At 32.6% G+C, this 26,743-nt stretch overlaps 1 protein-coding gene across 3 annotated transcripts in view; it reads left to right on the top strand.

The window, feature by feature from the left end:
- Window positions 1-26,743, top strand: part of LOC130656490 (echinoderm microtubule-associated protein-like 6) — a 55,322-nt gene that overhangs the window by 14,446 nt on the left and 14,133 nt on the right. Inside the window, exons 13-33 of one of the 3 annotated variants that reach the window (XM_057459353.1) lie at window positions 102-250; window positions 802-1,094; window positions 2,962-3,055; window positions 3,216-3,519; window positions 3,999-4,196; window positions 4,864-4,908; window positions 5,002-5,293; window positions 5,507-5,638; window positions 6,128-6,393; window positions 6,516-6,850; window positions 6,956-7,037; window positions 7,292-7,492; window positions 7,958-8,156; window positions 9,119-9,330; window positions 9,436-9,593; window positions 9,734-9,848; window positions 9,938-10,006; window positions 10,326-10,445; window positions 10,686-10,858; window positions 11,957-12,113; window positions 19,847-19,960. In XM_057459353.1, coding sequence (XP_057315336.1) covers window positions 102-250; window positions 802-1,094; window positions 2,962-3,055; window positions 3,216-3,519; window positions 3,999-4,196; window positions 4,864-4,908; window positions 5,002-5,293; window positions 5,507-5,638; window positions 6,128-6,393; window positions 6,516-6,850; window positions 6,956-7,037; window positions 7,292-7,492; window positions 7,958-8,156; window positions 9,119-9,330; window positions 9,436-9,593; window positions 9,734-9,848; window positions 9,938-10,006; window positions 10,326-10,445; window positions 10,686-10,858; window positions 11,957-12,113; window positions 19,847-19,864 — 3,612 coding nt within the window. In that variant the 3' untranslated portion in view covers window positions 19,865-19,960. Of the gene's footprint in view, window positions 1-101; window positions 251-801; window positions 1,095-2,961; window positions 3,056-3,215; window positions 3,520-3,998; window positions 4,197-4,863; window positions 4,909-5,001; window positions 5,294-5,506; window positions 5,639-6,127; window positions 6,394-6,515; window positions 6,851-6,955; window positions 7,038-7,291; window positions 7,493-7,957; window positions 8,157-9,118; window positions 9,331-9,435; window positions 9,594-9,733; window positions 9,849-9,937; window positions 10,007-10,325; window positions 10,446-10,685; window positions 10,859-11,956; window positions 12,114-18,885; window positions 19,526-19,846; window positions 19,961-26,743 lie in introns of those variants that run through there. The other 2 variants (XM_057459352.1, XM_057459351.1) reach the window with 2 other exon arrangements.

Below are 26,743 nucleotides of genomic sequence, written 5' to 3'. Positions count from 1 at the left end.
TTAATAAACAGTTACTTAAAAGTTTTTTTTTTTCGAAACCTTTTATTTCTTGAGCATACTTTGCCCCCTCATGTAAATATACTTCTTTTACATCTTTGTAGGAAGTAAATAAAGACTATTCACGAGACATCTACAAAGAAGACATGCCAAAAATTCAAAGAAAATTAAAATCAATGGATGGATCTGCAGCAACAAAAAAGGCTAGACCCAATGCTCCATCAAAAGGAGTTAAATTAAATTTTGTTTTTGGGTAAGCATAATAAATTTGGCCTAGGACAAGCAAACAAGTGTCATTTGGCAAAAACATTTATGTTAATCAATTGACCTTTATAATATCTATGCATTAATAAAGTTTGAATGCACATCCCTTAACAGGTCTAAATTTACCGATGACAAAAAATGTCAAAATTTACGCTACTACTTAAATATGACATCATAATTTATGCAGCATAATTTAATATTAAATTCTTTAAATGTGAATATCTTGAGACGAAAAAATGCTTTAAAAATTAAAAAGACTTGTTAACTAACTTTTTAAGCTCTATAATTCAACTCTATAGGTCCAACATCATTTTTTACTTCGGGCTACCTTTAAACCATATAGTGCTAAATTAAATTAAGGGAAAATTAGGCTCTCTTTATTTAAAATAAGTTCACTTTTCCTTTAAAATTTATCACAACGTTAAAACACAACTTAATTATTTTAACTTCTGTAAATTATAAGCATTGTCTTGGAATTTCTAAGCTCCACCATGTCCATTACTTGGCATTTTTCTTTATTCTGGCTATGTAAATTTTTAGATATCGTGGATATGATTGTAGAAATAACTTATTTTATACCCAATCTGGTGAAATAGTCTATCACGTTGCAGCTGTGGGAATTGTGTACAAAAAAGAAACTCACTCACAGAGATTTTATTTGGGCCATGACGATGATATTCTCTGTTTAACATTACATCCTATAAAAGATTTGGTGGCTTCTGGACAGGTTGGCAGAGATGCAGCTATACACATCTGGGATGCAGAAAAACTAGAAGCTGTTTCCATACTGAAAGGTCAACATGAGCGTGGTGTATGCGCCTTAGATTTCTCTGGTATGATGTATATTTGTATGTGTTTTGTAAATATCAAATGTTTAACCACTGCACTTTGGTTATATGGTTACAACTTTCTGGAAATATTTTAAAAGAAATCTTCATCATAATGAATTAGTGGCTATCAACTTTTTATATTTTTTAAGCATCAACACATCTATGTTAATATTAAAGGCAAATTAAATTAATTAGGTTTGCGTACACTCTTTCATTAACTTGTTCAACAATTTAACAAAAATTAATTTCTTGCATAACGACTCTTTTATGAACATGTATTTCATCACAGATGAATTGTATAGTCGAAATACTAGTGAAAAGAGATTTTTACTAATATTCCAATACATAATAACTGATGTCTTCCTCATCGTCTAAAACTGGAATGTCCTGTAAAAGAGATGAAAATGACTGAACTAGTATCTAAAATAATTCAACTTTTTCAAAGTCGTTTTTTATTTTTATTTCATTACATTACATTATGTTTAATGATCTTGCTAATATCATTACATATAACTATTCTAAAGCATAAAATTAAAAACATCTCAACAATTTTTTGCACCTTCGTTTTATACAGTTAAGTACATTTTAGCTAAGGACATTTTAAGAACATTTTTAACAACCAGTGAATGTTAAAAAAGAGCTTGAAATTTTTCGCTTTAAAGGCGAATTCTTGCCTTACCTGCTTTAGTGTTTTCACTGACATATAAGAAAGTTTTATTTTTTTGTGAAAAAAACATTCACCTTTCACTTTTGAGTTTATTTTGCTTCTGTGTCACTTGGGAGGTATATTGTTTTTGATCCCTTAATAATTCTGGCTTGATCCTCTACCCTTGTAGTGAGAGAAAATCTGGTAAATCTTCTTTTTAATTCGATAAAGTATTATCTTCCTTATTTACATTGTTAAGTTATAATTTAATATTTCAAGATAGGGTTATGATTAAACAATTACTCTCAATTGTTTTTCCTAGGACACTTGCTGTTGTTTGCCCACTTGCAATTTTTGTAACTAATCCCAGTCTAAAAAACAACATTTTGCCAGCAAAGAAATTGCTGTTATTAAGAGACATGGTTAATGTACATTTCTAAATTTTTTCTCATATGCCTCCCGTTTTTGACAGCGTATCAAAAAATAATTTTTGTGTTTAGTTCCCTATTAAATATATAGACGCTATTGCACTGACTGTGCAAATTAAAAATAGGACTACAACTCTTTTATAACATTTGTGGAAATGGCTTTTTTTCAGATCATTTTTTGAAATAGCCAACTGGTAGGTTGTAAACAAACTATAGCATTGGTGTAGCTCAATTAAACATCCTTGAAAATATCAACCTGCACTTTTCACAATGTCTCCATTGCAGAACAATCTGCTCCACATCCCGGGAATATTCAAAAACTTAGGAAATTACTTTAGCTGACATCAGTAAAAATTGTACCGTTTAGGGTTTTGAATCTAACCTAAGATCTTAAGTCTGCTGTAGACATTAGATTTTTTTAGAATCTTGTGAAGTTGTTAAACCTTGCGAAAATGTAATGAGCTGTTATGCTTTGTTATGTTATCTTTTGTTATGTTTTTGTTAAAAACTAATCATAATGCTAGTTGGCCATGAAATATTCCTGATTGAACAATTAAAAAAGAAGTGACATGCTAATTTTTGTACCCTATCATTTAACTTTTTGCATTTTCCTGTTTAAAAATAAACTTTAAATGCTGCAACATTTAAATTAAAAATAAAACTTTCCAGTTTACTCTGTAAGATATAATAAAAATATATGTTTAAGATTAATAAGTCCTAAGCCAGGAAAGAGAAGAAATACACAGCCTTGTTTTGTTACTGCTGACAACTTATTTATTGTTTTTGGTTTTTTTAGCTGATGGTAAGAAACTGGGTAGTGTGGGGTTGGATGAAAATCATTGTATTGTTATTTGGGACTGGAGAAGAGGTGAAAAATTAGCCACAACTAGGTATAACATAATACAAACTTGATTAATACTATCTGCTTTATCATTTAGCCATTTAGGTACACAAGGTAAACAAAGACCTAATAAAAAAATTAACTTTGGCTTTATTTACTTCTTGTTATGTCTATTTTATGCATTGTAAAGTTTTTTAAATTATACATAGGGCCCACAAAGACAAGATATTTGAACTACGTTGGGATTCAAATCATGTAGACAAGCTTGTCACAGTTGGTGTTCGACATTTAAAATTTTGGACTCAGGCAGGTGGTGGACTAACCGGTAAGAGAGGTACCTTTGGTGACAAAGCTAAAGCTGACACAATGTTGTGTATAACATATCCCAAAACGCCTGGGGTATGTGTATCAGGTGGGTCAACTGGATTTGTATACATTTGGAATAATGAGAATCTAAAAGAAACAGTACAAGCTCATCAAGGTCCAGTATTTGCAATACATGCCCTTGAAAAGGTAATGTTATGTCATTTTTATGCCACTGATTTAAGGTGGCTGTAACCCTTTTTTAGCCGTCAAAACAACTAAATTATTTACTCAGTATACATATTTTCTTTACTATTTCCTAAAAATATGGACCTTCAGACATATGAAATGATTTTAACTTATTATCTAAATTGCTGAGTCAGCAGAAATTTTAGTTAAAAATGTATAATAAACAAGAAAAAATTTTACAAGTAGCACTGGAACTATATTTGAAGGAATAATTATTGGTGATGTTTAAGTTTAAATTGGAATTGTTGAAACGGGATGTTTTTGGTGTACGGTAATAGTATTATAGCTATAAAATTGTAATAAGAGTGGTATAACAGAAAAAAATAACTCCTGGTATCTAATTATGTGAAAGAAAAAAAATATTTTAAAAGGTTTACTGCCACCTAAAATCTCCTTACAGTTTTTGTAGAAATCTTAGAAATATTTTAAAATCTATGTAGGGATATGTATCAGGTGGTAAAGATGGAACAGTTTGTTTATGGGATGAAAGTATGAGTAGGTGTCTGAAAAGTTACACATTAAATAAAGCCAGTTTAGCTCCTGGACAAACGAAAGAAGTATTGGTCCATGACCTTCCACCAATTAGGGCAGTAACACTTGGACAAGGAAAAATACTTGTGGGAACAAAAAATGGAGAGGTCAGTTGCTTTATCATTGTTTTAGAAAAAAGTAATTTGCATAGAGTTTTGGTGTGCAACTTGAATCCTTGCATATTTAAGGATTAACTAAAGTCAAAAAAATTTTTTTTTTTTCAAAAACAAGCTTTACAATTAACTAACAGCGATTCAGAGCTGTTAATTATAACTTAATTATTTTAACTGTTAGGCTTTCATACTTTATTAATGTAGACCATTTCTGGGTACTAATTAGCGAGTGGCAATTTTAGATTTAAAATGCTTTTTTTGTGAACCATTCTACACAGGAAATTTTAAATTGCTAATCCATTTTTTCATCAATTATTTGTTTCAACTATTTCTATAATTGTTGCTGCAACAAAGTAACTATTATGAAGGGATCAATGGCAAGTGACCTATAGTACTCCCAGACCACAATTGCAAAGAGTTTTCTTTTATCTCCACAGTCAGCAAATTTTTACGAACTGACTTTATATTTTTAATTCCATCTCTACATTTTATTTGCTTCTTAAGTGTTTTTTTGTTATGTTTTGATTTTATAAGCTTTAAGGAGCTTTTTTATCACTTGAGCAATATTTTTTACACAAATTTTCCAATGTGCTGTGTAATATTGTCACTAACAGGCTGGTTGGTAGATGATTTGTATGTTGTAAATTTTTTGTCATTGTAGATATGTGAAATTGACAAATCTGGACCAATCACATCATTAGTTCAGGTACAGACTTTTTGTTGCTGTCAAATATGCAACAAGTTAGTTGCTGACTTCACTGTCATTATCTTGGTGTGTGTAAACTGTTTTTGCATTTAGGGTCACTGTGAAGGTGAAATTTGGGGCCTATGTCACCACCCTTCAGCACTAATATCAGCTACGGTTAGTGATGACAAAACTCTTCGAGTTTGGGACTTACAAAAATATCTTTTAATCAAATCTAGGAAGTTTGCAAAGCCAGGACGGTGTGTAGCATTCTCAACCGATGGGAAGGCTATTGCCGTGGGTTTCAATGACGGTAGCTTTGTTGTTGTTAATTTTAACACACTTGAAGAAATTATAAGTTTTCATCATCGTAAGGAAGAAATCTCAGACCTAAAGTTTTCCCCAGGTAGGTTTTTCCTTTTTTTTGTATCCTTTTATTTATTTATTAATTTGTATTCACTGTATCTTTTGTTTGGACATAGAAAAATGTCTGTAGCTTCAATTAACTTTTTTTACATGCTATGTTGGCAATTTTGACCAATTTTTAAACTGAATATACTTGTGATAACATTATCACTAAACAATACATTTAGTGAAAAATGTATCTTAAAATGTTTAGGGGAAGGAAAATATTTAGCTGTGGCATCTCATGATAATTTTGTTGACATTTATAATGTATTGTCCAACAACCGCGTTGGTATATGCAAGGGCGCATCAAGCTACATTACACACTTGGATTGGGATGTACGAGGTAAGGGTTTGTCTTTTGTGTTGTATGTAGGTATTCTGAAATTACTTTAGGATGTTAAATAATGGTCTTGCTGTTTATTATGTTTTTAATATTTTTAAATCCATGAGGTTCTTATTCAACTGACAAAAAAAGTGCAATGCAAAAAAGGATCAATCTGGGACCCTCCTTAAAAAATAAAAAATCTTTAATCTTTTTTTTATTTTTGCAGTATTTTGCCTGCCACTGACTCCAGAACAATTTAACTACTGACCCAAATTATTTTTCTACAAAGTTAGCTGAGTGTGCTGCGAATATGTACTTCAAGCAGCGACCATATTTGTTTATATATGTATCGGTACTGTATATATTGATGCTGCCAAGTTAAGTTGAATTCAAGATGATCACAAAATTAATGGCAAAATGTTACTTTGCAATGCTGTTGTAGCTATAGTGTGAATTTTACACATGTTTTTGTTCATTATCATTGTTTCTTATGTCATGAAATTTTAGGAAAACTCCTTCAAATCAACAGTGGTGCTAAGGAGCATCTATATTTTGAGGCTCCTAGAGGATCAAGACAAGCCATTGTTAGTTCTGAATTAAAGAAAATTAAATGGTCAACATGGACAGGCGTTTTGGGGAAAGATTGCGAGGGAATTTGGGCACCTGGTTCCGATATCACTGACATAAACGCTTCAGATCTTACAAAAGATGGGTCCTTATTAGCAACAGGAGATGATTTTGGATTTGTTAAACTGTTTGATTTTCCATTATCGGTAATTTTATTATAATGTGCTATCTTTAAAATTTTAAAAGTTAATAAAGCTTGAACTTTCGGTAATTATAAGTTTTGTAAGGTTCGTTTGGCAGATTAATAGGAGGTTTATTTTATCTTTAGGGCAAAAATGCAAAATGTAAAAAATATAATGGGCACTCGGCACATGTTACCAATGTAAGGTGGGCTCATAACGACAGTCTTCTATTGTCTACTGGTGGTGCTGATACATCTGTCATGGTATGGCTGTCTCTGGATTTTAATGAGAATGGACCTGACACTGCTCCAGAGGATAAAGGCGTAGAGTCAGATACAGACTCAGAAGAAGAGTCTGGGTATGACAGCGATGTTGAACGAGAGAAAAATATAGATTATACAAGTAAAATTTACACGAATCCTTTGCGGGAAGCTAAAGGCACTAAACCTCAATCTCAAGAATTGTCACAAGAAGACAAAAAGTAAGTCGAAAATAATACCTCCCTTTTGAATTTCTTGTCAGTGAATTTCAGATATTTTGTGTACAAAAATTTAAAAATAAATACTTAAAAGTGTTTATTTTTTAGACGAGTTAGCAGGGGAACATCTGCAAAATCAAAAGTTCACCAAGAGACTCATGAGGGAAAAAGGCGTAAACAAGAAGTAAATGTGAGTATTGCTAGAGTTTTTTAGGAGGGTGGAGTGTTTGTAACCATTTATGAGACTAATAGTTAGGTGTACCTATACACATGTAATACTAACTTTGTAAATTCTAATAATTAACATTTTTGAAGCTATTCCAGGTATGTCAGTTTTATTAAATAATCAAAAAATATTTAGTCTAGTTAAAAGATACCAATACAACCCTGCATCAGTTTATTTTTGATTTAAAATCAACTTTGTATTCTTTCTTTCTTTCTTAGGACCTCGCATTGGAATTTATTCATGGATATCGTGGTTTTGATGCCAGAAATAATTTGCATTACTCGTCTGATGGCAGTCTAGTTTTTCATGCAGCTGGGGCTGGAATTGTGTACAATCTAGAAACGAAAACACAAACCTTTTATTTAGAACACACAGATGATATTATTTGTTTAGCAATGAATCAGAATCCAAAGTTTAAAGTGAGAAATTTTAAAATTCCAGATAGAAAGAAAATTGAAATGCTTTGATAGTGTGTTTGTTGAATTATCTCGAACTAAAGTGTGGATGTTGGGTTATGGTTTAAATTTTAATTGAGTTTTAATTTTTATTGTTGCATGCACATAATTTTTTGTTATGAGCAAAGTTATTTCAAAGTTGGGTTTTATTGGAAATTTTTTTTTTTAATCAAATGATTCTTGGTGCAATGGCATTAAGTGGACTTACCTCAATGATTGCAACTTGTCTAGATATGCCCCATTAACCAGTGTGTCTTGCTGACCTTGATAACACTGAAAAATACTATGAATTTGAGAAGTGGATTTTAAGAACCCTAAAATTTAGAATAAAATTTTAAAACCCTGTAAAGTCTGAAAAGCCAGCTGACCGGCTACGAATGACCCTAAACTTGATCCATTAAATTTGCTAGACACCCATTAACGTTTTAGAACATTGTGGCTACTGGTCAAATTGGTACAAATCCAATGGTGCATGTATGGAATGTCTCAACCAAACAAACGTTGTCAATTGTTCAAGGATTTCATGAAAAGGGTGTCTGTAGTGTGAAATTCAGCTCCAGTGGCAGGTATCTCGTTACAGTGGGACTGGATGATGGTCATTCTCTTGCAGTATGGAAGTGGAGTGATGGTATGCGTACTTATATATCTGCTGCTGCTGATTGAGAGATTAGATTTGTTCATTCACTTAAAAAAGTGTCCGTAGCACAAAGCATGCTATGGTGAAATAACAGAAAATAACTTATTTTTCATAAGCTAAACACTTTTACCAATGGTTTAGTCACAACTTGTCGGGTTTTCCACTACTGTTATCGCATGTTTTTTAACTTATTTGTTGCATAAAAATTCGTTAAAAAATTTTCTTTAATTCTGTAAAGGCTTGGTGGATGGCAAGTTATAGCAGAAATAACCGGATAATTCGGTTAAATAAAACAATTGCTAATTTGTTAAGTGATAATCTGTGGCTGCACAGGTAGTATTACTCTCTTAGTTGCAGCAGTTGTGCATTATAGTTTAAGGATTTTTTACCCAATCTATTCAGGTTAGTTGTACAAAAGTTATTTTAAAGTGTTATTTTTTTAACCTGATGTGCGAAATAAATTAAATAATAAATAATGGTTTAAATGTTGTTATAATTTTTATAGCATTGATATTAATACCTACTGTTTTTTTTTTATTATTTCAATGTCATTTTTTTTAGTTCAAATTGTAAAGTAAGCACCCTATTAGAAAAAATTCTTCCTTTTTAAAAAACACCCTGATCAGGTTTTGGTTTTAAATCACATAAAAATCATGTAAAATTATTTTAGTACTAACTTGATTGGAGATTATTAACTTTGAAAAGTTTGGTATTCCTTGGTGTTGCAAAAAAAATTGTAAATAAAGACAAAATTTCTACCAAGTGCAAAAACGACCATGTGTAATGTTGGGACTCACAACTCTATACATACTGAAAGGCCCCAAACAGACGGTATTTAAGAAAAATATAACAGGTTTAACCTTTTGGTTCAAGATTTTCTAATTAATTTAAGATTAAGTTGACTCGTTTCAAAAAGTTTATTTAACATCTCTTTACGTTACATTGGTGAATAGGTACCAAAGTTGCAAGCAGTCTGGGTCACACCCGTCGAATTTTCGTAGCGGAGTTTCGTCCTGATTCTGATACAGCATTTGTAACATGTGGAGTAAAACATGTAATGTGGTGGACAGTGACTGGAGGAGTACTAGTGGGTAAAAAGGGGAATTTATCATCATATGAGGATGATGCAAGCATGCAGACAATGTTGTCAGTTGCATTTGGACCAGTGAGTCTGACATTTATTATATCTATTATCCTTTTTTTTTTACTTTATTGTTTTTTTTCCTTTTTTTGTTGGTAAGGGTGTTCAATGACTGTTTGTTAACATTAGAATGACACGACCTTCACTGGAGCTATGAATGGAGACGTCTATTTTTGGTCTGGGAATTCTTTAACAAGAATTGTGAAACATGTTCATAATGGCCCTGTGTTTTCTATGTTTACTACTGTCAAAGATGGTTTGATTGTCACTGGAGGCAAGGACAAAGGGTATGTTAGAATTTATTATGTTGTTATCAAGGTACACCAATTACAATGAATTTTCGGTGACAGGGTTTCATGAGGCATAATTGAAAGGAGGATTTACATTAAAGTTGTAATTCATTATTTTTCAACTTCATTTTTGTTAGAACGGAAAAAGATAGTGCACCTGTAAAACTATGGGACCAAGAGATGAAAAGATGTAAAGCATTTCAAGTTGGGAAGGGTGCTGTTGTTAGATCTGTGTTCAGAGGAACAAACAAGGTAATATGATTAAATCTGCAGAAATTTAACTTCTGAAGCTCAATTCATAATAGCATAATATAATATAACATTCGATTTTATTTCCTCAGGGCACTATTCTTGTTGGAACTCAAGACAATGAGATTTTTGAAATCAATGAAAAAACTGCTGCTCATCAGGTATTTAATGTTTATACTAGTGTAATTATAGCTATACACCATAGAGTTAAAAATTTAGCAATTTTATTGTATTTAATTTCCGCCCTAACTCTCGTCTTGACAGAACATTTATATTTCGTCTATGTGGGGCAGTCTGCAGAATTTTTTTTTTTTTTTTTTAACTAAAGAAAACGAGGCTATCTTGGGTCCTTCATTTTTTTTAATTACTACTAAAAAATCTTTGATATATGTTAATCATTTAGCTACATTTCAACCTACAAACATTAGGCTCACCGAGATTCTGTTAGCAAAGAAAGATTTAGTGAAGTCGATTTTTTAGGCAATTATAGAAGGACACAGTGATGGGGAAATGTGGGGATTGTCAACTCATCCTGTGAAAGATGTATTTGCAACAAGCAGTGATGATGGTACAATCAGAACATGGGATATTCAGAACCAGGTGTGTATTCTCGGCCGCAACAATAGAAATACGTCTTCCATTATTTGTGAACTTTGATAAAGTATCTATATCATGTATTCTTTCCAACATCTTCGTTTAAAATGTCCAATTATATCCATACATATAAAAAAAATTCAATTTCAAAACTTTGAATGCTCTAATTTTAATTCCAAAATGCCTTAAATGCTATATATTGTACTTTCAGGTTAATTTAATGTGTTAACAATCTATGCTTTTTAGTCGCTACTAAACAAAGTGGACATTGGAGGCGCAGTAAGATGTTGTTGCTTCTCGCCCGATGGGGATTACCTTGGGATTGGTTTAAAGACAGGTGAATTTCATATAGTAGATGGAAACACACTGAAGAGTTTGACGAAGAAGAGAGATCGAAATCAATCCGTCACACAAATGAGGTAGATCTTTGATTTTTTCTCAATTGTGAAGCAGTTTGTTTAAAATGAGCGTCTTTATGCTTTCATATGTAAGCACCTAAGCTCAGTAGAATGGTTTTGTGTTTTAGAATTTAAATTCCTAATGTCTATATAGTTTGATACATTGCAGAGAAACTGGTGTAACAACGTGTTGAACACGGATTGTATATAGTGTTCACCAAAAATTTGTAAGAAACCTAAAAACGATATAAACCTTTAATAAATGGCGCTGCTGAGCTTTGTAATAAGGATGGTTTTAAAGAGTCTTCAATTTATTAAAGAAGGGGTGCATTCACACTGATAAAGGGACGCGGAACACAGGAACCCCGTGCCACAAATATCTGCATTTCAGATCCACATGTTTCGTTTTTTCTCCCTGCGGCATGATCTCGTGATCTTAAGTTTGTAAAAAAACTTGTCTTTCTTGAATGTTAATTTTAACAGTGTGAATCCCCTTTTTACTGTAGAAAAAAATCTTATGGCTCCCAATGATCTACTTCGGGGAGCTGTTTCTGTGGTCAAGAAAATTTTGGCTTCGTAAAATCCTTTGTTTACTTTTTCTTTAATAATTTCAGCCTGTATGACTTTATATCTCTCCTGGTATTAGCCCAGTAAAATAAAGTTAAGTGATTTGGAAAAAGTGCCATGCCCTATCATAGGTGCCATGGTGTTTTAAAAACACCCTTCGCGTTTCTTTCAAAAAGCCAAGAAATTCCAAAGAATTTAATAATAAAAAAACCGCTTTCTCAATCCTTTAAATGTTTGTTTTATAAAAATACTTATAAACTTGATAATCCCAGAAAATAGTCAACGAAAACAACTTCTTGTCATCCGTGAAATTAGTTTTGCAAAAATGAAAAAAATTCGCTTTTTTAACTGGCAAAAATTTCTTTATGTGGAGTTTTAGAAGATTTTGGTATAAAAATAATTATTCTAATTAAAGTGAAAAGTTGTTTAAAAAATAAGAAGCATACATAAGAACTATAGTCAATCTACAGCTAAAACTACGTCTAACTCTCGCATTCACAGCACACGCATTCACAACACATAAGATTTTAATTCCATAGTCCATTTTACTAGATTCAGTCCAGATGGCAAGCTTCTTGCAGTTGGCACTGAAGATCGTTCTGTGGATTTTTACTCTTTCAAACCACACATCAAGCGTGTTGGTTACTGCAAGAATATTGCCAGTAGTGTGAATCAACTTGATTTTGCTGCTGATGGAAAACACATACAGGTAGGAAATTACCCCTCCTTCTTCTCACTCTTGTTCGTTCGTACGTTGTTTTTTGTTCTAAAGTGTGCGCTAAATGCCAGTCCAACGTTTCGGTTGGGGGTTAAATTCAGTTAAATATTTCATACCGTAAAATATAATTTTTGGAGACTAAAAATTACTTTGACCTCATTTGTCGTCACCACTCCTCACGGAAAGTCCAGACTTTATTATCCTAGATACACTTTGTATTGGGTGATAACTTTGTGCTCAAACTGCTTACGTAGGCACAGGGAAAAAAGTTCAAGTTGAATGAATAAAGACAAGTGGTATTGAAGTTACGGTATTAAAAATATACGACAACGTTTGAATAGCTACATGTGAGCTCAAAGCTTGGCAAATATTACAAGTTTTTTATTTTGATGTGTAGGACAGGGAAAGGTGGGCAAATCTAACGTTGAATTGACGTTCAGCACACACTTATCGATTTGTGAGTCATCCCTTGATGAAAGTACGTAGCATTTCATTCAAGCAAACAAACATTGACATGTCATTTTCGTCCATTTTTTGTTATCGTTCCATTTCAAAGGGGAGGGAAGATCAATTAAAAGCTTCATTGGAAGTAATTTGTTTATGATGATTCCAAAAATAAAGCGCGCTTTTGAAACTCTCTTTTATCTTGATGACAATGAAACTCGTGCAGATACTGTTCTATGTAGTTAACTGCTGGTAAAAACAAATTTTGGAAGACAAAAAATAATAACTATTATCATAGGGAGAATTTGAAACATACAATGGCTCAATTAGAACCAATAGCCAACTAATTTCAAGTAATTAGTGACAGCTGATATTATCAGTTACCTACATATTAAATTTAATGTTGCATAAATTAACCCAAGTGTTAATTAGTTTCAATATAAACATATTGTTCGCTATGTTTTTCTGAGGTTTTTTATGGGTTTATTAAACTGACTCATCAGTTCAGCAATGGTTTCCCCTTTTTGAGACAATAAATTTAAATTGAGATAGATCATGTGTACGCCACTTCTTTGTAATATGTCAAAGTTGAAAAAATTTTTATGTGACCGAATACGAGGAATGCCCGAGTGTCAACATTTTTGGAAAGTGCAGGAGACACTTCGTTTTAAGTTTTTCTTATTTCACATGGTGAATTGTATAAAAAGGCTTACGTGATACTTATTTCAGATGAAGACAAAATTGCATTTGTTTGGTTTTTTTATATAAAAAAAATAAATTTTGCACATGTATAATTGTAGCAGGGGTTTTGTGGAGGGATAATTATATAGGCATGTAAGTGTGGTGGGGAAAAATTAGACATGCGAATGTATATTTCGAGGGAAAATAAATAAGCGAGTGTGTTTACTGAGAGAAAAATCAGAAAATAATCGAGATGAGTGGGTATGCAAGGGTGCATAATGTGCTCAGGAAGAAATTATACAGTTCCCCAAGAAAGATGTATTCAGGAGACGAGATTGACGAGATTAGTAATGAGACAAAAAAAATTTTTGACACAAAGTAAGTGAACTAAAACCTATCATGAGTGACAAATAAAGAGATGTTTGCTTAATGAGCAATGTAGTTATGGTTATAATTTGGCTTCTTGAAGACATAAATGCTAATAAGCTGTTTTGAAATGTTGCGAAAAATTTAGCTAATTGCGTCGCTTGGGCAGGTCTAAAGTGAAAACTCTTTATTTTGAATCGGGTTAAAATTTGGCAGCAGTTTAATTTATAGGCAGGTTTTGTTGATGTCTAGTGTTGCCGTAAAATTGAGTTACGTGGGATTGTCCTGCCTTACGTGAATAAAGCTTTTTTGGCTAGTTAAAAAAACATGACCTATGTACGAGAATAGAATGTATTTTAATTTTACTAGTATTAGACGAATGAAATTAATTAATACTTTAATTTAGAAGCAATTTAGGTTTCATTAATTCTGAATTGCAAAACCATACTCCAAAACCACTTGAGACGGTTAAAACAAGTTTTTCTCTCCCTCTTTCTTTCTCTGCATGCTAAAAGTTTAGCGAATTCTCCAACTTCTCGGAAGCGCGTTCTTCTGCATCCATAATTGTTCGTTGAAGCAATTTGTTGTGATTTAACTTAAAATGCATAAACTCCATAAAAAGTTTTTATAATGAAGTTTTCATCAACATTAATGCAGTGTTGCGCAAGTTGAGATTAACATTCACAGAAAGAAAAGATAAGCAAATCGAAGGATTATGTGTTCATCCTATTTAGATGTTAAAATTTAAAAAATAATTATTTTTTTAACCCCTTATTTTTGTTGTTCTCGGGGCAAAGAAATAAAGTGAAAGGAAAGGAATAACCCGAAAAAATCATGAAACCGTGGTCCAATCACATTTCAAATTAGTTTTTTATGCCATCTTATTTACATTTTTATTTACTCATTTTTATTTATTTATCTTATGATGTTAACCTGGGGAGTGGAAACCAGCCTTATTGTGAAAAAGCAAACCAGTAAAGCTCATTTTAAGGACTTGTTTTTTTTTATTTCGAGCTTGTTGATACAACTTAATGTTCCATCGTTTCTTACTATCATCGTTATGGTCAACCATTATTTTGTAAAAGCATTATCTCCACATCATTAAACTTTCTAACCTATAAATTTGTGCAAAGCCATCAACATGATGGTGAGAAGACAGACAGATAGACTTGTTAAAAAGTTCATTTAGTGCATTAATCATTCATTTAATTGGTTTTCCCACTGCACGTTTGCTAATCATGGCGGTATCAGTTCTGTTAGGAACAGACATTCATTGTTTACTTTAAATACCTGCTGGTGAACAAACCCTTGGTGTTTTTCTACGACTTTGCTTCAGACCTGTTTGTTTTAAAAGATTGAATCTCATTAGAAGAGATAAATGCAATAGACCTCCCTCTTTAGGATTATCTTGTAATTTACTAACTACAACCTTACCTGCATTTTGAAAGATTGGCATCACGGATACAGTATTTTTTAGTACAAGAAGGGCAGGGCTTAGATTTCTTTCAATATGAAGAAATAGGTGCCAGTGTATCTTCTTTTTTTTCATAGGAGTATACCCTGCTCGATTAAGCGCCCTGGACAATTATTAACTTTTAGGCTGGGCGCTTATTTGATAGGGTGTAAATCGATGTTTGTGTTATGTACAAGCTTTCTTTTTAGGAAAATATAATGGTCTTAAAATATATAGATACAAAAAAAATATATGTAACAAGTATAGATAACACAGTATAAAAGTATAGATAAGATAGTCTCTGAGCGTAAATGTTTGCATGAAGTCCATGATATGTGTTTTTACTAGCGAACTACTTCAACGAAAGATAGGCATAAACATTTTGACGTTTTTGAGTGAAAATTGGTCGTTTTTTCTAATTTCCAAAAAATTCGAAAACTACCCCCATTGACAGTAATAATATTTAAATAACGGCCATCCTAAGAATATGCCCAAAAACTTGACGTCGCGGTTTTTAACAACGAATTATTTCTTGTTATGCATTTGTGTTCTTATTTTGTTTTTATAATTTGTAGGTAGGTAGTGAAGTTTAGGTGGTAGAATGTGGTTATTTGTGAGCGTGGAGAAATTAAAGTTATTCAAAAGTTAAACAGAGTTAATTAACCTAGCTTGTTTATCTGCTCGTCTTTGATGACAACTTTTATTTGTTTTTGTGTACACTAATCTCGAATTTTAGAATCTTAAGACGATGAAATTCAATTAATGTCGTACAGAAAGAAAGTTAACTAATTTTAATAAATAATTGTAAAGTTTTTGTTAGTCCCTTAAACTTTTCCTATTTTGTATTTTAATGTAAAAACAAGACGAGGTATGAAATATAACCAACTGTCTGTTCCTCCTATCCCATCCTCATCTTTCTTTACCGTTACAGAAAAGTTAATTGTTTAACTCGCAACTGGCCATACTACTCGTAATTATAGCAGAGCTCTTCTGGAAGATAAATTATTACGTTGTCATCGACCAGCCATATGGTTATATTTAGTAACCTTTAAATGTAGTTTCCGCTCCCCATGCGAACTGGTTGCCACCACAAGATATTTACATGGAATATCTGCTCACAGTAGTATTTTTATGGTGTTGTGTAGATAGATTGTAACCAAGCAATGAAAAGGTTTTAACCATGTAATGAAAATGTTTTAACTATGAAAAGATGTTAGCCTAGCTAAAGGAGTGTGGAATTATTTCATCTTGTAAAATTTTTGCAGGGTGTATCTTACTATTTTTTGTTTACTTTTACATGTTTTATTTAATCGAACTATGATCCGATTTTAGTAATTTGAATGACTGCAAAGCATTCAGCTTAAAATTTATTGATACGATTTTAAAATTTGATTTCAAACTTAAGTAATAGTTAATTCTTTTTTTCTAAACAATCTTTCTCAAATTTGAGTGTGAACCAATCAAACCACATAATTGTTTGTTTTGTTTTAACATTTTCTCGGCTTTTGCAAAATTTTAGTGAAGAACATTCTTAAATTTAAGTGGCCTGGATATCAAGGAGAGACTTCGCGAAGTTTCATGACCTTGCCTGACTAATGCTTAAAACTCACTTAATAGCTAGTCAACCAATATAAAAAGTACTAAAATATATTTAATCAGTGTAATTACACCTTAATGTGTTTGCTTAAATTTCAATTTTAACTACGGTCATCCCACAGCATTTTGGTATTCGAAATGCATCATTTTTGTTACCCACAATTCAAAGTTAGCTGACAGCGCTGTTTTAAAATAATTTCTGCGGATAGAGACTTCCAAACTTGTCATCGTACATGATTTACACGGTACTTTCAACTAATACGTGTAATAATTTATCACATTTGTGCATTGCTGACAGTATTGAATTATTTAGAACAGTTAACAAGGCAGAGTCAAAAACCATATAGTGGGAACTGGGTCTTATACCGAACTAATTTTCATCCACTTATGGTCATCTTTCTAGTTTGTATTATTTGCCAAATTTTTTTCAACACGATGTTACCACAAAGACTTAAAGTTGTTTACATTCTGTATAAAATAATTCAAAGTACTAATATTATCTCTTAATCGTTAATACGGAATAATCTCGTTACCAGGTTACTTTGCAGTTTTTTAAAATGTCAAAACTTTAGTTTGTTTGCTGGGTCCAGTTCTCTTGAATTCATTGTGCATGAGCTGAACACATTCCACACGTAATAAGTTTTTTTAGTGTTCTGATTAACTTTTAATACGTTTTAAATACAACATCTATGATATTTTATATTCCATTACTTGGTTACATTAGGGTCAGTAAAATAACATTGTGAAGTTACTGGACCTATTTCCGTCCCCTAGGAACAAGGAAAGGCCAGTTGATTTAGGTATCAGGGGAATTGTTCCAAAAACATCAGGGTATTTTCTCATAGTGTTAAGTTTTTTAAATGCCCTGTTGTTCATTTATTCGAACTGTTGGAAAACACGCTTCTGAAAAAAATTTTTTTAGTTAATCAGAATTTATTGAGACAGGGTCTAAGAACACAACTATATAATTTCTATAGCTACCTGTAACTCTTTATAAAGAGCGATGCTTGCTGTTATTTAGAGATCGTGTAGTCAATAGGAATAAATGGAATTACGTTATGAAACCCGTTGCTATGGTGACGACTCAGTGCTTTTTATTAATACCCATACTGGTTATTTCATGTTTGTTTTTTGTACCGGTAGTGGGGATTTTAGGGTAATTATAATAGTTTTGATTGATGAATAATCTTTAATCCTTGCCAATTTTTGTGTCCATACTTTTTACTGTCATCCCAGGATGTTGACTTATGTGAAATGTTTATAATGATGAAACTTGACAGTTTTTTTTAATGTGCCTACCATAATATGCGATTCTGAGAATTGATAGCCAAAAATTCTCTCCCGTACCTGCTTTTTATATAATTACAATCTGAACTGGGTTTTCAATGCTTGAAACCGATTTGAAACCAACTTTTGTAATCGACATTGTATTCTAGATGGGTTTTGAATTGGTTTCCAACTTATTTTTCACTTCTGTCTTTAACGCTCATTTTGTCGCTCATGGTTTAAGTTGGAGTCCTAATTCAGGCAGTCTTATAAACAAACTAGTGATAATACATATTAAATTCGTTACGGTATGCTTTGCTTTACCAGACCGTCCTCGTGTAACCAATACATCAACACTTTCACGCCAGCTACTAGTGTGGTTTCACTATACTTTTTCGATTCAACAATTGATAATTAAGGTTTTTTAAAAGCTCTACAGGCTGTTGTAAAGTGTTTTGTCGTGAAATGTTGAAAAGGTTAATCATATAGGTGACTTATTAATTTGTCGTCATGAAAAATCCTACTGCTGTCTTTTTGTATGAGTTTACAAACGAACAAAGGTTTAATACATATCTAATGACTGTCAAATTTGTGCTAGCTGGGCAATAAAACGACCAACCGTTTTAAACCATGGTTTCACATTTTATAAATTGCGACCACCTAATGAGCCAATAATAAATTATTTTTACACCCTTTCCGCACATAATTAATTCTCCGTAGAAAGGTCTAATTACACTAATAAATAACTAGTGTAACATAATAGTGGTCTAATTTCGCCATTAAATTAGTATCGACGTACCGCCCATAGGAATTTTGCATTTACACTTTTTGTAGACGCCCCTTTCACCTTATTTTTACCTTATTATTTTCTCCATACAACTTTTGTTTTTGTTATTTAAATCATGCCTGCCTATACATTTCCTTCACAATTTCTTAAGCCTGTGACTGTTCCTCTAGAAGAAGCTTCAGGGATGTTAAAGAACTGTATAAGATATCAAGTTGCGGCAACCATTTTTAGGACTATTTGTACAGCGTGTTTGCCAGACTGTTTTGTCTCGATCATCGCAGATATCATGTACTGTGTGGTACTGCGTGTTGCTTCTTCTGTGTGTGTCTTAACAAGCACTTTTTTACTTCATACCTTAATCAACGTGTCTTTGCGTTCGGTGAGCAACATGGAAGAAAAAAAATGAGAAATAATGTTATGAAAGATTACCACAAAATACAATCAGAGTGTCAGGGGTTGGAATACCAGAGCACCACTAATGAAAGTTTTGCGCGAAAGAATGATAACGCATATCGATCTTATGGCGGAAGTTATCGAGAGAAGAAAATCTAAGAAAAGATAGCGATGAGAAGAGGATCGGTGTCCTAGACGGCAGTCTAGTTGACAGGTTGCTATGCATGTACGGTTATACACGTGACTCTCATCGTTTACAGTATCGCCAGGTCACCCTGGATAAATAAATAAAAAATACATAATTAAAAAATCCGAAAGACAATTTATTAACAACAACTTTTATATGGTTTATAGTAATTAATTTTAAAGGTCTATTTTGTGAATCGTTATATAGATACTCAATAGCCTGTATTTTATTATTTCGTTTTTATTAACATAAAGAGAATTATTAGAAGTTCTGATTGGTTTAACAGAATGCGTACTATATATTTTTTTGTTATTATAAATAGCGTTCCTACTCTAAAACGCGGCGAGTCAGTATGTCATGGATCCTGAAATTGGTATATTTATTATACCCAACAAAGAAGAGTGGAAGGTGGCTTTTGACCATCTGTTTCAAGAACTAGAGACGCAAGAACTGCATTCTAACGCTCTCGGATCATTTGATGCGTTATCTCCGTTAAAATACAATTCCAAAGGAGAGGCATCATATAGATGTGCTAGACCTTTGTGTTTTAGGAGATGGACTTCGATTAACGGTTACATGGGCTTTGAGTATAGGCTTACACGACGCAATGGCGAATGTATTGGTGAAGTAACTTTGCAGCCTGAGGGACAAAAATGTAAAAAATGCCAGGGTGCTTTTATAAAGCCGTGTTTTACTCCAGAAGCAATCGATCGTGTGCTGACGAAATTATTACAAAAAGTGAAAGAAAAATTTTACGAAGATGATGATTTCCCTGATACGTTTCGTCAGCTTGATTTGAATTACAAGCCACAGGGAAGAGGACAACACGATGAAATGAATTGTGAAGCATGTTCGAAAGATAAATGCCGATCCAATGAAGGAATAAACGCGGAAACAAATTCTCGACCTCCTCATAGTAGACCTATCTATCGTAATGCGGGTATGATGTTAAATCATCACACTTTTACGTATGTAAAATGGTACTTGTGTTAAACTTTTAGCGAAACATTATAAGCATTTTGACGTCTACGTACGTCTACGTTTGAATCTGGTTTCTCTTTTGGAGAAGTGCTCTCTGAGTTGTAGTGCTGCCTCGTTTGTATTTTTTTATTTTTTACCATCTATTTTAACCGGGAACACCCTTCTCCTGCTATGCTTTTACCCACAAGCATCTATTTCAGAAGAGGGCGTTTAATTTGATGGTATTTTAGCAAAAAAATTGTTTTTTGAAAATCTTGTTTAAAAAAGTTTTATTAACTTACACAGTCAAAAATTTCTTACCAAATTTTAGAAGATTTCGTTCGAATTTTGTTTTCTGTTTTGGCTCATAAAATTATTGTTTGTCTCTTTCTTTTAATTAACTATTTTATAATTCTCAAGGCGCGGGGTTTCGCGAAATATAATCACTTCAACCAGCAAATTTTAGTTTTCTGTTTGAACCCGTTTAACCTGCCTAAATATTTATTAGAATTGGAAGAACTTTTAACATATCGGTTTGCTCCCAGATCGAAATATTATACAGAAATTTTAAACTATACACATGTCCAGTGTAATTCAAAAGCTTGTTTATTTCACGTGCAACTTTTCTCGTCTCCATGAGAGTTCCACTGCTTTGTTGATATTTTGAACCACATCAGTCAATTTTCCAAAAGGAGAACACAAGGGTTGATCATTGGCTGTGCAAGGTATACAGTGTACTGTCAACGTTATCACCATGTTGCTGGTAGCACCACTAAGTAATTTGAACATCGTTTTTTTATATTCTCCAGAAGCTCTAGGGTTTTGTGTTAAAACTAAAAGGTCTAGTAGGTATGTTACGTATATACTTTGATCTGTATTCCTCTAGGAAATGTTTGGTGTTTCGACCTTCGTAAAATCTATATTGAAATGAGTCACTTAATAAATCTTTAATCTAAATACATATTTAATAGTTTGTTTATATTATATTTTGTTGGTTTTTTATCAATAGATAGAGAGCTAAGAAGAATTCTGATTGGTTTAAATTGCTCCAATTCTTAGAAATGTGATATAGATTTTTTATTTTTTTTATTCTTGTTGCTATAAGCAGCGTCTATACTTCGAAAAATTGCGTGGAATCTTGTTAAGAAGATGTCACACACTTTTAATGGTATTCCCAACTGGGGTGAGTGGATGGTGGCCTTTAACTGTCTGTTCAAAGAACTAGAGACGCAAGAACTGCATCCCAAGGCTTCCGGATCATTTGATGCGTTATCTCCGTTAAAATACCAAACAAAGGGAGAGGCATCATATAGATGTAATGGTCGCTGTGCTAGAAGATGGAATTCTATTAACGGTTACATGGGTTTTGAGTATCGGTTAACAAGACGCAATGGCGAATGCATTGGTGATGTAACTTTGCAGCCCGAGGGACAAAAATGTAAAAAATGCCAGGGTGCTTTTATAAAGCCGTGTTTTGCTCCAGAAGCAATCGATCGTGTGCTGACGAAATTATTACGAAAAGTGAAAGAAAAATTTTACGAAGATGATGATTTCTCTGATACGTTTCGTCAGCTTGATTTGGATTACAAACCAGAGGGAAGAGGACAACACGATGTTAAAAATTGCGAAGCGTGTGCAAAAGGGAAATGTCAATCAAATGGAGGAATAAACATGAGAGCAAATTCTCGACCGTACTATTGTAGTCCTGGTATGACGTACGGCTGTCGCACTGAGACGTACGTCAAGTGGTATTTGCATTACTAAACGTTCAGCGCATAAGTATTTTAACGTCTTATTAAATCTTTTTTTTTTTGTACTTTACAAACGAAATACTTTTTATGAGTTTCAATTACGAAGTATGAATCTCTCTCAGTATGTAATGTTGCCCCACAAATTTTACGTCATGTGATTACATGTCTTAAAATAATACGAAGAGTATGTATTGTTTACTATACCCCGGGTTCTTTACAACCTTTATCTTTTTAACTCGCCGATATAAAATGTTATGATCATAAACCTTTATTAAACACACTGGGCGTTTATTGTATTTTATATTTCAAACTTGACTGTCTATTTTGCAGAAGGGTTTATTATGTGTGGACTTTTTTTTATTCGAAAATCACAATTCTGTTACGATCATTTTAAACAAAATCATGCAAAGTCACTAGTTCGTCAAGCGAGGTTTGTTGTCTTCTCATTCTAATAATTATTAATTATCCCATATTCCCAAGGTTCTGCGAAATAAAATCACTTCGAAACTGCAAATTTTAAAGTTTGCTGGAGAGTACCACTATTTGTTGATATTCTGTGTTTGGATAACATCCGTCACTTTTTCGATGAGATAAAATAAGGAGAGACATTCAAGCATGAGAAAATATCACTCAGACATCGTGGTAGTTATGTAATATGAGAATTCACGTTGCTCCACAATCACAAAAAAAAATATCGTAAAAAAAGTTCGCGCTTGAACCTGTCATGATTGTAATGTCTGGCGTCGTTGTTGACAATAGCAGCTTGACACCAGGTGGTCTGTCATTTTTTGTTTTAAAATTCCTGAAAGTCAGTCAACATAAAAGAACGTTCTGTTTGCGAACGATGAAATATTTAAGAAAACGTTCGTCTTGTATTGCATTATTTTGTTTTTCACAGATCATATTTTATGCTGTGACGCATTCGAAATAACATTTCCCGTGTGCGCATACATGTCAAATGATTTCAACTTCTATTTTGTAATATTTGATCAATTTGCGTAATCTAGTTGGCCGATTAAACTTACTTTAATATTCTATATCGCATACTCGGGGTAGCCATATGTCGTGTTGACACTCAACACTAGATATAAATATTGATCTATATCAACGTTACTTCTCAGTAATTTGTTGGGATTATAATAAATTGCTTTTTTTGGATTTATCTTCGAGATGAAAAGAAGTGAAAACTGCGCTATTTTTAGCAAGAATATGCGAGAACAACACCACTATTTTTGTGAATAAATTCATGCCTGCAAAACCAAAACACCGTGAAAATAAATGATAAATATAAGAAGGTCTATTTGTTTTTATGTATCCAATACACGAATTTAAATTGTATTTTCAAAATTAAATTTCTGTTGTTTCTGTTAGTATTTTATTGTTGTTATTATTATTGTTATTATGTACGCCTCCTTGGAAACGTCTGTAAGAATTAGCCATTGCTACCCAAAAATTAGTTTTTCTTGTTGTCATCAAAGGATTTTTTATAGGCCGACAACTTCTTCTCCTGAGCTACATGCTCGATTAACCAAACATATCAGAACATAATCGAGTTTACTACTTATTTAAGCTTAAACAAAAGCCCGTCTATTTGATAGGTTTTGTTTTTGTTTCGAAGATTTTAAGTAGACACTGTTTATTCAATGTTTGGGAGCCTGTCACAATGTTTGTATTATATATAAATAGCGCGATAAACGTGCGTTAAATAGAGAGAAGGAGAAACAGCGTTTACAGTGGACAAATGTATACATCATTTTTTATCATCAACCGCTTTATAAGCAACTGTACTAAAACCTACAAAAGTTCTAAGCAATTGTAATATAAACAATATTTGATACATCATTTTTTGGGCTACAATTTTAAAAATGCTTTACTACGCTGAGACCTTCGTTACTACTCATTTTTGGAACAGCCCCTTTCTCTTGATTTTAAACGGAATAATTTTTAGCCTGGATGTTAAGTAAAAACTTGACATTATTCGAATAATTTGGGTGAACACCGTCCATTTTTTGCAAGGATTTTGATCATTAAATTATTCGAGTTTTTGCTAAGCAAGTTTAGGGAAATTTTCTATCGAATTTTAAAGATTTTTTTAGCAACTCAATGTACCACGCCCATAGTTGGTTTGTTTATAAGAAATTACGTGTATTTGTATTTTTGTTTCCACATTTCAATAAGAAATCTGGAATTTACGTAAAGCCCATCTGACCAATGAAAAACATAAATTCATACATAATTGCTGCTTCAGTACTGATAATTGCATTGGGGGTGGAAAAGTAACATGCTTATAAAATTACTTTGCGTAAATTTGCAAAAATGATGTCCTTTCTCTCTGAAAGCAATAGATCTCGTGAGGTGTGTAATTATCCGTTGCTAATGTGTCGCTGTTTCCATTGGCGCAAATAAGACATGTGAGAAGGAAGTGATTTTCGTCATGTTAAACATGTGAATAATTTTGCTGTCAATGTTATTTCGGTTATTTCAAATTTGTAATTCTATTCATGTGCACGTCTTCTTATAAGAAGCTATCGATTTCGTGAAAATGATGTGTTTTTCGCATGGTGCGTTAAATCAAGGATTTGCGGTTAATTCTTTTTAAATTTAACGGCTTGCTTATAAGAAAATGTAAAAACCCGTCTTCATCCAAGTTCGATCCACAAAAAAGGAGTGAAGGGTCTGTGTAGAAAGGTGCTGCTAATTTTGCTCCACTGAGCTCGATAACCTGCGAAAAGGTTTAATTAACTTACCATGTCATTGGTAGCGTCCGATTGTTTTGTCATTTCGTTATTGACAGGATGTGTGATGACAATGTCAGTTTTACGTGACCAACGTCATCAAAAGAACTTGATCATAATATTAATTACAAAAAAAAAACGGTACTTTTTTGTGTTTGGGAGAAACACGTTTTTGTGCGTGCTATATGATGTAACAGCCATTAAAAATATTTTCTGAATGATGACTAGACTTCTTGTTGATGTTTGTTCCCTACATTCGAATTTAAACAAGGGTAATAATTCAAGAAAGAAGTATTCTAAAAGAATTATGGCTTGTCGCGTATATATGTAGTAGAGTACGTTTTAATAATGTACGCCTTTAAAAAGATGACAAAGGGCTGGGTTGAGTTGAAGATTGACAATACTACTTATGCTTTAGAAATTATGGATAATAAATGGTTGTTCTGAATGAAGCATCATTTATTAACATTTATTCTCAGATCATCGCAGTGCTTCTTTCGTTAGTGAAAATCAATCCAGTGTCATTCGAGCCCTTAGAAATAGTTTGGCATAACTGTTTAATTACGAAGGGGTCCTAACCAGGGAGTTTTTATCAGACAAATTTAAGGCGGGAATTGCTTCAAATAAGAAAGTAAGAACAATGGCAGAAATCCCAACAAACTAGAGAAACATTTTGTAAGACAGAATCTTTCACAGAATCAATTTTGTAAAACATGGTTTCAGATTTTAGGTCGCAAAAATTTAAGATGTTCTGTAAAACGAATTAAACATTTTTAGAACAAAAGGACAAGGTAAGAACATCTTAGGCTAAAGCCAAATTTTCTAGTTCTTATAAAAACGTTGGATCACATGCGAAAATTTTAGTCATCTTATTCACAGCTAATTTCTTCCCGTGACTTTCTTAAAAATTTGTACATTTCAATCCGAGAGAGTCTGGTAAATGAATGAGCACCTGGGCATGCCCGAGCCAGCCCAACCTGTGCAGCTAATCTTAGCTGATCCTTAGAAAATTATGCTTATTAAAAATTTACATCGTATAAAATTTCTTTGTTATTTTATTCCCTTTTATGCTTGTTTCACTGGATTTATAACTTATGTCTAGGTAAAAAAAATGCTGACCTCTGTGTACAACAAGTCTTATGTTTTGACTTTTGAAAACAAAAACATAATGTTAAAAAGGCGAGAGAGAAAAACATAATGTGAAACGGCTTTCTATCAGCTGATAATCAGATCATAATTAGAATTTTTTTTACAGCTATCTTTTTTCTTTTAAATTTTTTATTTTCAAGAAACTTTTGTTTACTTGTTATCCGAGAAACGATTGTTAAAACACGTGTTGATTGAATTGAAATTTGATAAAGTTCAGAATAATCAAAGAAAATAATATCTGTTATTTTTTAACGTTTTTTAATTTTCACAATTAAAAGGGGCCGTTTGCATCTGGTTTGAAATTAACGGCTATTCATCTCATTTTAGTTTAAAGGGTGCAGGAACATTCTGTCTTGTGGTTCCTCCACGAGACAGAATGTTCCGTTATGAAATGTAAATAAGGTGTTAACCTAATGTTAAGTTATTTTTAACCGAATTTATTAGCCTCAGTGACAACCTTTTTCTTTTGTAAAAAAAGGTAGTGTGTTGCGTCCGTTCAACTGCAGAGTATAAGATGCAGCGTTGTATGTTACAAGAATATTGTGATTGGAATGTCCAAATAAAGGCCTATTTCTATTGACTGTTTCTGTGAATAATGAATATTTCACATTCACACAGAATTGACGATCTTTAAGAATAAATGGACTGAAGTTAAAGTGGCAAATGTACACTGCCTGATAACAGTCGACAGTTTGTGTGAATTGACCGTTTGAAAGGCTATGCACGAAATTGTGCAAACAAGAAGACTTCGCTAGCGCCAAATTCTAAAGTCTAGAATAAAATTAGGACATAAAATTAATATCAAGATGTATATTTTCCCCTTGGCGAAGATTATAAAAACGAGAATGATATC

The sequence above is a fragment of the Hydractinia symbiolongicarpus genome, chromosome 9, assembly GCF_029227915.1.
Source record: "Hydractinia symbiolongicarpus strain clone_291-10 chromosome 9, HSymV2.1, whole genome shotgun sequence".
NCBI lineage: Eukaryota > Metazoa > Cnidaria > Hydrozoa > Anthoathecata > Hydractiniidae > Hydractinia > Hydractinia symbiolongicarpus.
The sequence above is the reverse complement of the archived record's forward strand: the minus strand, read 5'-3'. Positions and strand labels throughout refer to the sequence as shown.